Raw genomic sequence first — 13828 nt, forward strand, 5'->3', positions numbered from 1 at the left:
AACAGAATAAGCTGAAGGAGAGTAAGGGCGTTCTATTTCTACCTGACACTGTAGGCTTCCATTACAGATTGAAAGGGACACTATGAAGGATACAGTTTTGGAGGAATTCAAATAAAAGTAAGAAGTGTGACTACAAACGCTGTTCTCCCCTATCTATATAATCAAAAGACAATCACACAATGGCTTGAAGATATGAAGTTTATCTTCTCATTTTGAAAAACTTGTATATTTCATATGAAATATATTGTGTATCTGAGTGATATCTCATCTCATCTCATCTCATTATCTCTAGCCGTTTTATCCTGTTCTACAGGGTCGCAGGCAAGCTGGAGCCTATCCCAGCTGACTATAGGCGAAAGGCAGGGTACACCCTGGACAAGTCGCCAGGTCAATAGAAAACATTTTACAATTTTATTATAATTTGGTTTAGGTCTGTCTATTAAACTACATTAATGTGTTTCTTTACGTGCGCCTGCTTTCCAGTCCTCCTGTAGAGGGCAGTATACAAACACCAAACTCAAGGCACTGGTCAACTAGATTTTTTTTAGAGAAATGTAATTATTATATAATATAAGAGTGACATTCTATTTCTACCTGACACTGTAGGCTTCCATTACAGATTCCAACAGAGATTATGTGTTCAGTTTAAAATTGTTTTAAGCTTATTGTTAGGCTTATTAGCATACCCTGTTATTCAAGCAAAGTGCTGTATAGGTTTGCTTGAATACCTTGAGTATACAAGTATTCATATACTCACCTGTGTTTAATCTATGCTTAGGTAATTATGAATGCTTTTTAAATGAACTGCAGGTAAACAGTCAAACACGTTGTGCCTTTTATATACTGAAATCAATACTTTTAATATAATAAAGTCAAGTATTGTTCTGGGTTTGAGCCCAGCGAGGGCCTTTCTGTGTGGAGTTTGCATGTTCTCCCCGTGTCTGCGTGGGTTTCCTCCGGGTGCTCCGGTTTCCCCCACAGTCCAAAGACATGCAGGTTAGGTTAATTGGTGACTCTAAATTGATCGTAGGTGTGAATGTGAGTGTGAATGGTGGTTTGTTTCTGTGTCAGCCCTGCGACAACCTGCCGACTTGTCCAGGGTGTACCCCGCCTCTCGCCCATAGTCAGCTGGGATAGGCTCCAGCTTGCCTGTAGAGCAGGATAAGCGGCTACAGATAATGGATGGATGGAAGTATTGTACATCCATCTATCCATCTATTATCTATACCACTTATCCATCAGGGTCATGGAGGAAGCTGGAGCCAATCCCAGCTGACTTCAGGTGAGAGGCGGGGTACACCTTGGACAGGTTGTCAATCTATCGCAGGGTTAACACAAAGATGAACAACCATTCAACACTCGCACCTTTGGCCAATTTATAGTGTGTCTTTGGACTGTGGGAGGAAACCCATGCATGCATGAGGAGAACATGCAAACTCCACACAGAAAGGTCCATGCTGGCCATGAGGTTCAAAGCAGAACCTTCTTGCTGCGAGGAAGTAGGCTTATATTACATTGCTCTGCCTCCTCCCAGCTGTCCATTAACCATGATGCACCGGTGTAAACAGAGCTGTCACTCAGAATGCTCTGAAGTCAGTAAGGAGATTGCAGAGCTCATTTGGAACACCAGATGCTGGGACAGCAGAGAAGCCTAGTTCATTAAGTATTTGAGGTATGTGGCACCAGCAGCCTAATAATGATCAGGATGGATATTAAGGGGAAATAATCTAATAGGTAAAGATTGTTAGGGACCTGATTTCTTGCGGAGGAGAAGGAAAGGAGGAAACAAACAAAAAAAAAAAACCCACCATGCTGGCCTCCTGAGAGCTGCTTGCCCTGGAGCCTGTGCCCAGAGCCAATAGAATATTCATGTGAGTGAGAGGCGTTCCCTGCAGCCATGGCGGAACTTTACAGCGCGTCCTGCTGTACAAACATTCAGCTGACTGCCAGCAGTGGGACTGGACCCACACTCTAGAAAGTGCCGGATTCAAACTAACGAATACAAGACTGAAAATAAAGGAAAAGTTCAGAAGGGACTGAGTCGACACAACATCTTTCTCCATCGCTCTGCGCAAAAGCCAAGCTGAAAGACTCAGGACATTAGACATGCAGCTTGGTCAGGACAGATCAGTCTAAAGACTCTGAGGATAATCGGAGTTGTGCTTATTCCGATGAAGGCTGCTTCTCCTTTACACTAACACTATATTAAACCAAGCTCTCGAGTTCAGGAGTTCTCCACTGCGCACGCTCTGTTCTTCTCTCCTCTCTCTCGATCACTCCTTCTCTCCTCTCCTCTGTCGCGCGCGCGCGCTCTTGCTTCGCCGTGATGGCTGAGGAGGATGGTGGCATGTCGAGTCCCGCGGAGCGCAGCGCTCCGAGCAGCAGTAGCTTCAGTGTACTCAGCTGGGAGCAGGTGCAGCGGCTGGACAACATACTGACCGAGACCATCCCGATCCACGGCCGGGGAAACTTCCCCACGCTGGAGATGCAGCCGCGCCAGATCGTGAAGGCGGTGCGGAGTCGCCTGGAGCAAAGCGAGATCCAGGTGCGCGATGTGCGCCTCAACGGCTCAGCGGCCAGCCACGTGCTGCACGAAGACAGCGGGCTCGGCTACAAGGACCTGGACCTCATCTTCTGCGCCGAGCTTAAGGGCGAGAGGGAGTTCCAAACAGTCAAGGACATAGTGCTGGATTGTCTACTGGACTTCCTGCCCGAGGGAGTCAACAAGGAGAAAATTACACCCTTGACCTTAAAGGTAAGTATTTGTATTAATGAAAAGATTTTAAAAATTTATTATTATTATTATTATTATTATTATTATTATAAGAAGGAGAATAATCATATTTGATTTATTATTATTATTATTATTATTATTATCATTATTATTATTAACCATCGTTTATAATAAAGTAATGATAAATGCTGTTGCAAATTATTAACAGCAGTTTAAGTTTGTGTCCTGTGTTAACCTTAAGTGAGCCACTAAAATTTTTAAAGACAACTTTACTAGTAGTTAAACCCCTTGTTTTGGATTGCTAAGAGGATTGTGCTAAACCAGTGTAAAGCTGATCTCAGCTCCTTTGGTTCTCCACACAGAGAGCTGAACTGTATTCTCCTTTCAGCACCGAGGAGTGATATTTGTGTGAAGTTTCAAAGCTGCTACAGTTGACATAAATTCATTTCACTCCTGATATTAGACATTTTTATTCATTCAGAATACATGTGTCATTTGGTATCTTTTTTTTTTTCTCACAGGAAGCTTATGTTCAGAAGATGGTGAAAGTATGCAATGATTCAGACCGCTGGAGCCTCATCTCACTCTCTAACAACAGAGGCAAGAATGTGGAGCTCAAGTTTGTTGATTCGTTGCGACGGCAGTTTGAGTTCAGTGTGGACTCATTTCAGATCAAGCTAGACTCTCTGCTTCTGTTTTATGAATGTTCCGAGAATCCAATGGCCAAAACCTTCCACCCGAGCATCATTGGCGAGAGTGTGTATGGAGATTTCAGCATGGCCCTGGAGCACCTGCGCCACAAACTGATCTGCACGAGGAACCCAGAGGAGATCCGTGGTGGTGGCCTGCTCAAGTACTGCCATCTACTGGTGAGGGGCTTTCGAGCAGATTCTGAGAGTGAGATGAAGTCTTTGCAACGCTACATGTGCTCACGCTTCTTCATTGACTTTTCTGACATCAACGAGCAGCAGCGCAAACTGGAATCCTACCTCCAGAACCATTTTGTGGGCTTGGAGGATCGCAAATATGACTATCTGATGACATTGCATGGGGTGGTAAATGAAAGTACAGTGTGCCTGATGGGACACGAGAGGCGGCAGACATTAGGGCTCATCGCCATGCTGGCTGTTCGTGTGCTGGCTGAGCAGAACGTCATACCCAATGTGGCAAACGTTACCTGCTACTACCAGCCTGCCCCTTATGTAGCCGATGCCAACTTCAGCAATTACTATATTGCCCAGGTGCAGCCAGTGTTTGCTTGCCAGCAGCACACATACTCAACCTGGTTACCCTGCAACTGAGCGCATGGTGAATTCGAGAATAAGAGAAAGGAAAAAAAGGTTGTGTTTTCATACAGAAGCTGAATCAGATTTGCAAATTTGTCCAGAGCATTTCAAAGAAGCCTGAGCAAAATGACTGTGCTTTCTTGCTCTGAATTAAAAGCCCCATGATTTCCAGAGTGCATATTAAAGCAAAATTTGAATTATAAGGGGTAAATGAGTCAGCTGACAGTATCCCTGTCCTAATTGTAATTTTGGCAAGCTTTGCTAACAGATGTTCAGTGTGACCCTAACATACCCATGCCCTTCCATCTCTGGAAGGATCTTTAGAGCTTTTTCTGAAGCAGTCTAACAGTCCTAGAGAATGCAATCAATGGGCAGTTGTTAAACACCTGGCATCCGACTGGCTGGCATGGACCAAAGACTGGCTTCGTTAGTGCTGTTTTGTGGAACGCTCCCATGCTGACCATGTGGGTACAGTAGCCTTTCTTCATGTGGTCCATGTGCAAAGTTACAGAGGACAAAAAAAAAGAACCGGGGTCTTCTTTAAGCTCCTACTTTTGATCTGACACAAAAAGGTGAGGGGACAACTTGTTTAAAATGGTAAAAATAAGTCTTAGAAGAAGGTCATATTCTTGATAAGTGTTTACAAAACCAAAGATTTTATGATTGTCTCTTTTTATTGCCCAAATTTGGAAGTAGTTCTGTCTATATTTGTATATGTGAAACATTCATTCTAAGTGCCTAATGCAGAATGTGAAGGGAATTAGGCTGACCATTCTGCTTTTGTGAACTAACCAAGTCCATGATCGTTATAAACAACAAAAGGACTGAGATTGTGAATGTATGGCCGATTAGTGTGTAATTTTTGTAGAAGGTCAAGATGACGTCAGCATTGCAGATGAGAAAAGGCTTTTTTTTTCAATTCATAGAAGAGAGATGAATAAAGAACAGTTCGATATTTGTGGTGCTCTATTTTTGAAACACTGCGTCAAAACTAAAGAAAATTAGTTAGCCACATTATCTCTTAATTTATTGTTGCTTTTAATGAGCAGGAGTCAAACTGAAATGACTCCCTTAATACACTTGTTACTGTATGTATCATAATTAACAAGGTTAGATTTTTTTATTTTTCATTGCTTAAGCTCTGTAAGTTTGGCAAAATGCAGTCTTGCCTGGCCTGAGGTTGTACATTCTGAGGTTGTACATTGACTATCGCTCTTGAAATATAACAGACAAATGGATAAAAACCCTGCGTCAGGTGAAAGAGGAAAGTCAAAGGCACGGTGCACTAAAAAAAAATAATAGCCATGTTATTTAAAAGAGTGAGGGGAGTGTGTTTCCCTGCTGCCATAAGGGAATGTATTTGTTAAGGTACTTCTGAAGGTGGGACAGTATTTGATGTAACACCTTAGCAGGGAATTCCTCAGTCCCTGCTGAAGCGCTGAGACTAAAACTGACTGTGTTCATGCTTCCTTGCTCAGGTTCACTATTCTGTGTGCTCAGTGTTGTCCTAGCATTCAGGTCCTGCAAGCAAAGCATAACCCGTTCTTGATTAATAGCGACAAGAGGAAGCATGTCTGGACGGCTGAGACATGTAAACTTGAGATGGAGAAGGCATGGAATGAGAGAATGTGTGAAAGAGTGCATGGGAGAGCTGAGAAGACGCAGGAGAGGGAGTGAGAGCTGGGGAGATGGGTGCAGCTGGTGAAGGGGTTCATTTGCTTCTGTATATAGTTTTGAATCAGAACCGCCTGTTATGTCTCTAAATGATGTTGTGCTGAGCCACAGAGATTTAAAGAGACAAAAAGGAACAATGTTGACCCAATATACTTAAATATAATATATTTAAGTGTAGCACTAAAAATACTTCATCATCACCAGCATTTGAAAACTGAGTCATGACCAATGATATGTATCTTTTAAATACTGCTTTCAAAAAGGGTCAGGAAATATTTTGACAAAATCTAGTTGGTGTAAATTAAAGCAGCAGCTGATCTGAGATTTGTCCCTGTCTTCTCCATTCTGCCAGGTTTAACAGCACAGTACAGTGATACTGAGAGGAGCCTGTGCATAGACTATGATGTGTGTCTACTGCTAAATCAAGCAGAATCTTAAACGTTCTATATTTTTTTTCTATCCTGCTATTTTACATGCTCAGGTTCTCATTTGTCATTTTTGTGAATCACATGCAACTTTGTTGTTTGTTGAGTCACATTTTGTCACATTTGTTGCTGGAGCCCTGTGGATGATGCACACAGCAGGAATTTACATACGCCCCATGAATACTATGAGCTTAGTGTCGCTTAGCTGGCAAAAAAAAAAAATTCAAAATAAGTAGCAGACCACCCCTGTTGCAGTGTTCTAAACTGCTTCAAAATGTTCAAAAATGAGAAATTGTTTTCTATGTTTTTATCATACTTGCTTTGAATAAATGCATTATGCACCATAATTCTCAATCCGCTTTGAAATGTGATCAAGCTGCTAAATGTTTGATTTTTTTTAATTGCTCTTTTGCAAATATTGTTGATGTGTCAGATGGGTTGAACATTTAAAAGATTTTTTTTCTCAATAAAAGATGAAAAACACAAGTAATCTCATTCTTTCTTTTTCATTGCTTGAACGACAGTATCCATGCACTGTCACAAGGAAAAATACCTTGAACCACGGAAGATTTTTTTTTTTTTAAGCAAGGGTCGTCACACTAAATATGAATGTGTTTCATTTATTACTGTTTGCTGCTCCTTATAGTATTTTTTTAATGTAGAAACCTTTAATTTAATTATCTTTGAAGGCATCTTTGCTCCATAGTATTTCTTTGCACGTATAAGTGCCCTCCATTATTACTGGCCCCTCTTGTAAAGATTAGTAGAAAAGGGTTAGAAACAAGCCACCTTTTGGTGAAGTAACTTCATCTCACACTGAAAAAAATGAGACAAATCTAACCTTTAATGGAAATAAATGTATTCAGAGAAAAACAAATCCCTCATCAAGAAATAATTATTTTAAACTAAAACATATGTGCCACTTTTATTAGCACCCCCGCACTTAATACTTTGTACAACCTCCCTTTGCCAGTAAAACAGCACTGAGTCTCCTGTAACATTTTATAAGGTTGGAGATACGGAGCAGGGCATCTGAGACCATTCCTTTTTACACAGTCTCTCCAGATCATCCAGGGTCCTCGGCCCTTTCTTGTGCTCTCTCCTCTTCAGCTCACACCACAGAGTTTTCAGTGGGGTTCAGGTCAGGGGACTGAGATGGTCAGGGCAGAAGCTTGATTCCGTGGTCAGCTAACTATTTTTGTGTTGATTTGGACATATGCTTCGGATCATTATCCTGCTGGAAGGTCCAGTGATGACCCAGTTTTTGTTTCCTGGCAGAAGCAGACAGATTTTGATTTAAAATGTCCTGGTATTTCATGGAGTCCATAATGCCATGTACCCTCACAAGGTTTCCAGGGCCTTTGGAGGAAAAACGGCCCCAAAACATCACAGAACCTCCACCATATTTTACAGTTGGGATTGGGTTATTTTAATTATAGCCATCCTTCTTTTTACACCTAACCCACTTTGAGTGTTTATTGCCAAACAGCTCCATTTTTGTTAAATCAGACCAGAGAACACGGTTCCAGTCAAAGTTGTCGCAGCATTTTGCAAACTTCAGGCACTTATGTTTGTGATTAACTTACAGAAAAGGCTTTTTTTTTCCTAGCATACCTTCCAAATAATCTGCTGGTATGGAGGTGGTGTCTGATGGTGGTTTCAGAGACTTAGAAATCCTAAGATTGTACTTTTCCTTGAAGTTCACCAACAGTGATCTTTGGGGATTTTTTTTTTGTCTCTCTTACCCTCCTCCTCACTGTACATGGGGGCAAAATAAACTTGGGTCCTCTTCCAGACAAGTTTGTAACAGTTCCAGTTGGTATCCACTTTTTAATTATTGCTCTAACAGTTGAAATGGACATTTTCATTTAAGTAGCAATTTTTTTAATATAACTGTTCCCTGGCTTATGAAGGTCGACATATTTCTCCCTCATTTGGTTTGTGTTCTCTTATCTTTCCCATGTTGATGGAAGACTAATGGAATTTGGCCTCTCTGTTACCTCATATTTGTACTTCGTTGAATCAGGAAGTCATGGATGACAGCTGGAAAGTTCCTACACACTCCAATCAACTCAAAAATGTACAATTTAAATGGAAAACATGCTTCAGGTACATTGTGTTTACTATAATTTCTGGAGGTGACAATAATAGTGACACATGCTTTAGTTGAAAAATAATTATTTATTGATGAGGGATTTGTTTTTCTCTGAATAAATTTATTTCAATTAAAAGTTGGATTTTTCTCATTTTTTCAATGTGAGATGACGCAACCTCACCAAAAGGTGGATATTTTTCTCACCTGTTTTACTAATCTTTATGCCAATAACCATGGAGGGCACTGTATACATATGCATGAACTTACAGGGCATAATAATACAGTAGATTTAGTCCTACCTTTTTTTTACTGTAGGAAGTCTGTGTAAAGAATATCATTTATTGTCTGTCTGATTTGGGCATAATTCTTAGCAGAGACAAAGGAAAACACTGGTCTGGGATTGCTAGGTCACAGGATGGTAGAGAGAGAAAGAGATGAACAATGGACAAGTTACAGTATTTAACCCTCCACAGACCACCTTAGGAAAGAAGAAACTGTTTTACAGTTATACTTCATCCAGCATTTTACCTTTGTTTTAGAAAAAAATATATACAGTGTGTATATATATATATATATATATATATATATAAAAAATTTTTCTAAAACAAAGGTAAAATGCTGGATGAAGTATAACTGTAAAAAAAAAACAGTTTCTTCTTTCCTAAGGTGGCCTGTGGAGGGTTAAATAACTTGTCCATTGTTCATCTCTTTCTCTCTCTACCATCCTGTGACCTAGCAATCCCAGACTGGCGCTTGGTGGCCGGGCCTTTGTCGGTTCACCACCCACAGAGGTAGCCGTAGTGGGCTGGTGCAATGTGGATTGGGCGGCAGTCGAAGGCAGGGGCCTCGACGACCTGATCCCCGAACACAGCGGCTAGCTGTTGGGACATGGAATGCCACTTCGCTGGGAGGGAAAGAGCCTGAACTTGTGCGGGAGGTTGAGAGGTACTGGCTAGAGATAGTCAGGCTCACCTCCATGCACAGCTTGGGCTCCAGAACCAATTCCTCGAGAGGGGCTGGACTCTCCACTTCTCTGGAGTCACCCATGGTGAACGGCGGCGGGCTGGTGTGGGCTTGCTTATAGCTCCCCAGCTCAGCCGCCATGTGTTGGAGTTTGCCCCAGTGAACGAGAGGGTCGCCTCTCTGTGCCTTAGGATCAGGGAGAGGGCTCTTGCTGTTGTTTGTGCCTACGGGCCGAATAGCAGTACAGAGTATCCGGCCTTCTTGGAGTCCCTGGGAGAAATACTGAGAGGTGCTCAGACTGGGGACTCCACTGTTCTACTGGGGGACTTTAACGCTCACATGGGCGACGACAGTGACTCCTGGAGGGGTGTGATTGGGAGGAACGGCCTCCCCGATCTGAACCCGAGTGGTGTTTTGTTATTGGACTTCTGTGGTAGTCACGGTTCGTCTATAACGAACACCATATTCGAGCGTAGGGGTGTCCATAAGTGCACATGGCACCAGGACACCTTAGGTCGGAGGTCGATGATCGACTTTGTTGTCGTTTCATCGGATCTCTGGCCCTATGTCTTGGACACTCGGGTGAAGAGAGGGGCTGAGCTGTCAACTGATCACCACCTGATGGTGAGTTGGATCCACTGGCGGAGGAGGAAGCCGGACAGACCTGGCAGGCCCAAACGTATGGTGAGGGTCTGCTGGGAACATCTGGCCGAGCACTCTGTCAGGGAGGTCTTTAACTCCCACCTCCGGGAGAGCTTCTCCCAGCTTCCGAGGGAGGCGGGGGACATTGAGTCTGAGTAGACCATGTTCTCTGCCTCCATTGTCGATGCGGCTGTTCGGAGCTGTGGCTGCAAGGTCTCCGGTGCCTGTCGTGGCGGCAATCCCCGAACCCGGTGGTGGACACTGGAAGTAAGGGATGCCGTCAAGCTGAAGAAGGAGTCCTATCGGGCCATGTTGGCCTCCGGGACTCCTGAGGCAGCTGATGGGTATCGGCAGGCCAGGCGTGCCGCAGCTCGGGCAGTTGCGGAGGCAAAAACTCGGAACTGGGAGGAGTTCAGTGAGGCCATGGAGGAGGACCATCGGACGGCCTCGAAGAAATTCTGGCAAACCGTCTGGCACCTCAGGAGGGGGAAGCAGTACTCTGCCAACACTGTTTACAGTGCGGGTGGGGAGCTGTTGACCTCGACTGGGGACATTGTTGGGCGGTGGAAGGAATACTTCGAGGATCTCCTCAATCCCACTGTCACGTCTTCCATTGAGGAAGCTGAGGCTGATGACTCAAAGGTGGACTCGTCCATTACCCAAGCCGAAGTCACTGAGGTGGTTAGCAAGCTCCTCGATGGCAAGGCACCGGGGGTGGATGAGATCCGCCCTGAGTATCTCAAGTCTCTGGATGTTGTGGGGCTGTCTTGGCTGACACACCTCTGCAACAACGCGTGGTGGTCGGGGACAGTGCCTCTGGAGTGGCAGACTGGGGTGGTGGTCCCTCTTTTTAAGAAAGGGGACCAGAGTGTGTGCTCCAATTATAGGGGATTCACACTTCTCAGCCTCCCAGGGAAGGTTTACTCCAGGGTACTGGAGAGGAGAATTCGGCCATTAGTCGAACCTCAGATCCAGGAGGAACAATGCGGTTTTCGTCCTGGTCGCGGAACACTGGACCAGCTCTATACCCTTCATAGGGTGCTTGAGGGTTCATGGGAGTTTGCCCAACCAGTCCACATGTGCTTTGTGGATTTGGAGAAGGCATTTGACTGTGTCCCTCATGGTATTCTGTGGGGGGTGCTTCAGGAGTATGGGGTTCGGGGCTCTTTGCTAAGGGCTGTCCGGTCCCTGTACGAATGGAGCAGGAGTCTGGTTCGCATTGCCGGCAGTAAGTCAGACCTGTTCCCAGTGCATGTTGGACTCCGTCAGGGCTGCCCTTTGTCACCGGTTCTGTTCATAATCTTTATGGACAGAATTTCTAGGCACAGTCAGGGGCCGGAAGGAATCCTGTTTGGGAACCACAGGATTTCGTCTCTGCTTTTCGCAGATGATGTTGTCCTGTTGGCTTCTTCAAACCAGGACCTTCAGCATGCACTGGGGCAGTTTGCAGTTGAGTGTGAAGTGGCTGGGATGAGAATCAGCACGTCCAAGTCAGAGGACATGGTTCTCGACCAGAAGAGGGTGGCTTGCCCTCTCCAGGTTGGTGGAGAAGTCCTGCCTCAAGTGGAGGAGTTCAAGTATCTCGGGATCTTCTTTCGATTACGTTCATTATGTCTTATATTAAATATAGTTAGTTTTTTTTTTCTTTTTTATCAGACATCTAATTTTTGGGTTTGTTTACCTGACATGTTTCGACGTACAACTTCCGTCTTCCTCAGAGTGTCACCGGATGTTAATTGGTGACGCATCTTTTATCAGCTGCTGTTTCTGAAGGCGTGGCCTTCCTGTCTGGTTTGACAGGAAGTACACAGAAAACCCACACATACCGACCAATATTTAAACTGGACTTCCGAACACCCCATAATGCACAAAATATCCGTAGTTAGAACATTACATGAACGCACAGCAATAATTACAGATCCACAGGACAAAGAACAGGAGGAACAACATATACAGCACGCACTGAAGGCATGTCAATATCCACAATGGGCAATATCCAAAGGGGTGGAACAGGTTAAGAACAACAAAACACAGAAGAAAGAGAAAAAACAAACTAACAAACAAGAACACAGGGGAGTAGTTACATTACCATACATCAGGGGAATAACTGAACGCATTCAAAGAGTAATGAGGAAACACAACATTAACACACCTGTCAAACCACACACAACACTCCGTCAGATCCTGGTTCATCCCAAAGACAGAATACATCCGGACAACAGATGCAACACCATATATGAGATTCCATGTAAATTATGCAATAAAACTTATATTGGGGAGACAGGAAGGAGTTTCAACACAAGAAAACATGAACATAAGAAAGAGTGCGAAAAGGAGACAGCTACAAGACAAACCCGAACAATAAAAGAAAAGGCACAACAGGAAAATTATAAGTCAGCTATAACAGATCATTGTAAAAGGGAAAATCACATTATGGACTGGGGGAATGCCAGAGTCATCCGCACAGAAGATAACAAACATCAGCGCTGGATCAGGGAGGCCATAGAGATCCGTAAGCGAAGCCCGAGGACCATCAACCGGGATGAGGGAGCATACATGCTCTCCCATACCTGGAGTGACATCTTGCAGGGGACGAACAGACAGTATAAGGCGTGACCGACCTGTCAAACCAGACAGGAAGGCCACGCCTTCAGAAACAGCAGCTGATAAAAGATGCGTCACCAATTAACATCCGGTGACACTCTGAGGAAGACGGAAGTTGTACGTCGAAACATGTCCGGTAAACAAACCCAAAAATTAGATGTCTGATAAAAAAGAAAAAAAAAAAACTAATCTCGGGATCTTGTTCACGAGTGAGGGAAGGATAGAGCGTGAGATCGACAGGCGGATCGGTGCGGCCTCCACAGTGATGCGGTCGCTTTACCGGTCCATTGTGGTGAAGAAGGAGCTGAGCCAAAAGGCAAAGCTCTCGATTTACCTGTCGATCTACGTTCCGGCTCTCACCTATGGTCATGAGCTTTGGGTAATGACCGAAAGAACAAGATCGCAGATACAAGCGGCCAAAATGAATTTCCTTCACAGGGTGGCTGGGCGCTCCCTTAGGGTGAGAAGCACAGTCACTCGGGAGGAGCTCAGAGTAGAGCCGCTGCTCCTCCACATCGAGAGGAATCAGCTGAGGTGGCTTGGGCATCTCTTTCGGATGCCTCCTGGACACCTCCCTGGGGAGGTGTTCCAGGCATGTCCCCCCAGGAGGAGGCCCCGGGGAAGACCCAGGACACGCTGGAGGGACTATGTCTCTCGGCTGGCCTGGGAACACCTCGGTGTTCTTCCCGTGGAGCTGGCCGAGGTGTCTGGGGAAAGGGAAGTTTGGGCTTCCATGCTCAGACTGCTGCCTCCGTGACCCGGCCCTGGATAAGCGGAAGAAGACGAGACGAGACGGGTACGGAAAGTATTCAGACTCCTTTAAATTTTTCACTCTTTCATTGCAGCCATTTGCTAAAATCAAAAAAGTTCATTTTATTTCTTATTAATGTACACTCAGCACCCCATCTTGACAGAAAAAAACAGAAATTTAGAAATTTTTGCAAATTTATTAAAAAAGAAAAACTGAAATATCACATGGTCATAAGTATTCAGACCCTTTGCTCTGTATTGAGTAGTACACCCTTTTGCACCCTTTTGAGCTAGTACAGCCATGAGTCTTCTTGGGAATGATGCAACAAGTTTTTCACACCTGGATTTGGGGATCCTCTCCAGTTCCGTCAGGTTGGATGGTGAACGTTGGTGGACAGCCATTTTCAGGTCTTTCCAGAGATGCTCAATTGGGTTTAGGTCAGGGCTCTGGCTGGGCCAGTCAAGAATGGTCACAGAGTTGTTCCGAAGCCACTCTGTGGGAGCGGGGGCGTGGTCAAGCGCTGGTCTGTGACAGGGGGGCGGAGTCAGGGAAGGTAAGTGGCAGAATCACTACACCTGAGAGCAATTAACCTGTGTTTGTGTGTCTTCCCAGTGACCGCGCCCTACTTAAGGAGGGAGAGCGAGAGCAGAGGGA

At 44.6% G+C, this 13828-nt stretch overlaps 1 protein-coding gene across 1 annotated transcript; it reads left to right on the plus strand.

Annotated features, from left to right (window-relative positions):
• Positions 1-1412: 1412 nt before the first annotated feature.
• tent5aa (terminal nucleotidyltransferase 5Aa) lies at positions 1413-6514 on the plus strand. The gene is made up of 2 exons (XM_060920674.1): positions 1413-2755; positions 3256-6514. The coding sequence occupies exons 1-2, from the start codon at positions 2327-2329 to the stop codon at positions 4033-4035; spliced, it is 1209 nt and encodes a 402-aa protein (XP_060776657.1). The 5' UTR covers positions 1413-2326; the 3' UTR covers positions 4036-6514.
• Positions 6515-13828: the final 7314 nt, after the last annotated feature.

The sequence above is a fragment of the Neoarius graeffei genome, chromosome 5, assembly GCF_027579695.1.
Source record: "Neoarius graeffei isolate fNeoGra1 chromosome 5, fNeoGra1.pri, whole genome shotgun sequence".
Classification (NCBI taxonomy): domain Eukaryota; kingdom Metazoa; phylum Chordata; class Actinopteri; order Siluriformes; family Ariidae; genus Neoarius; species Neoarius graeffei.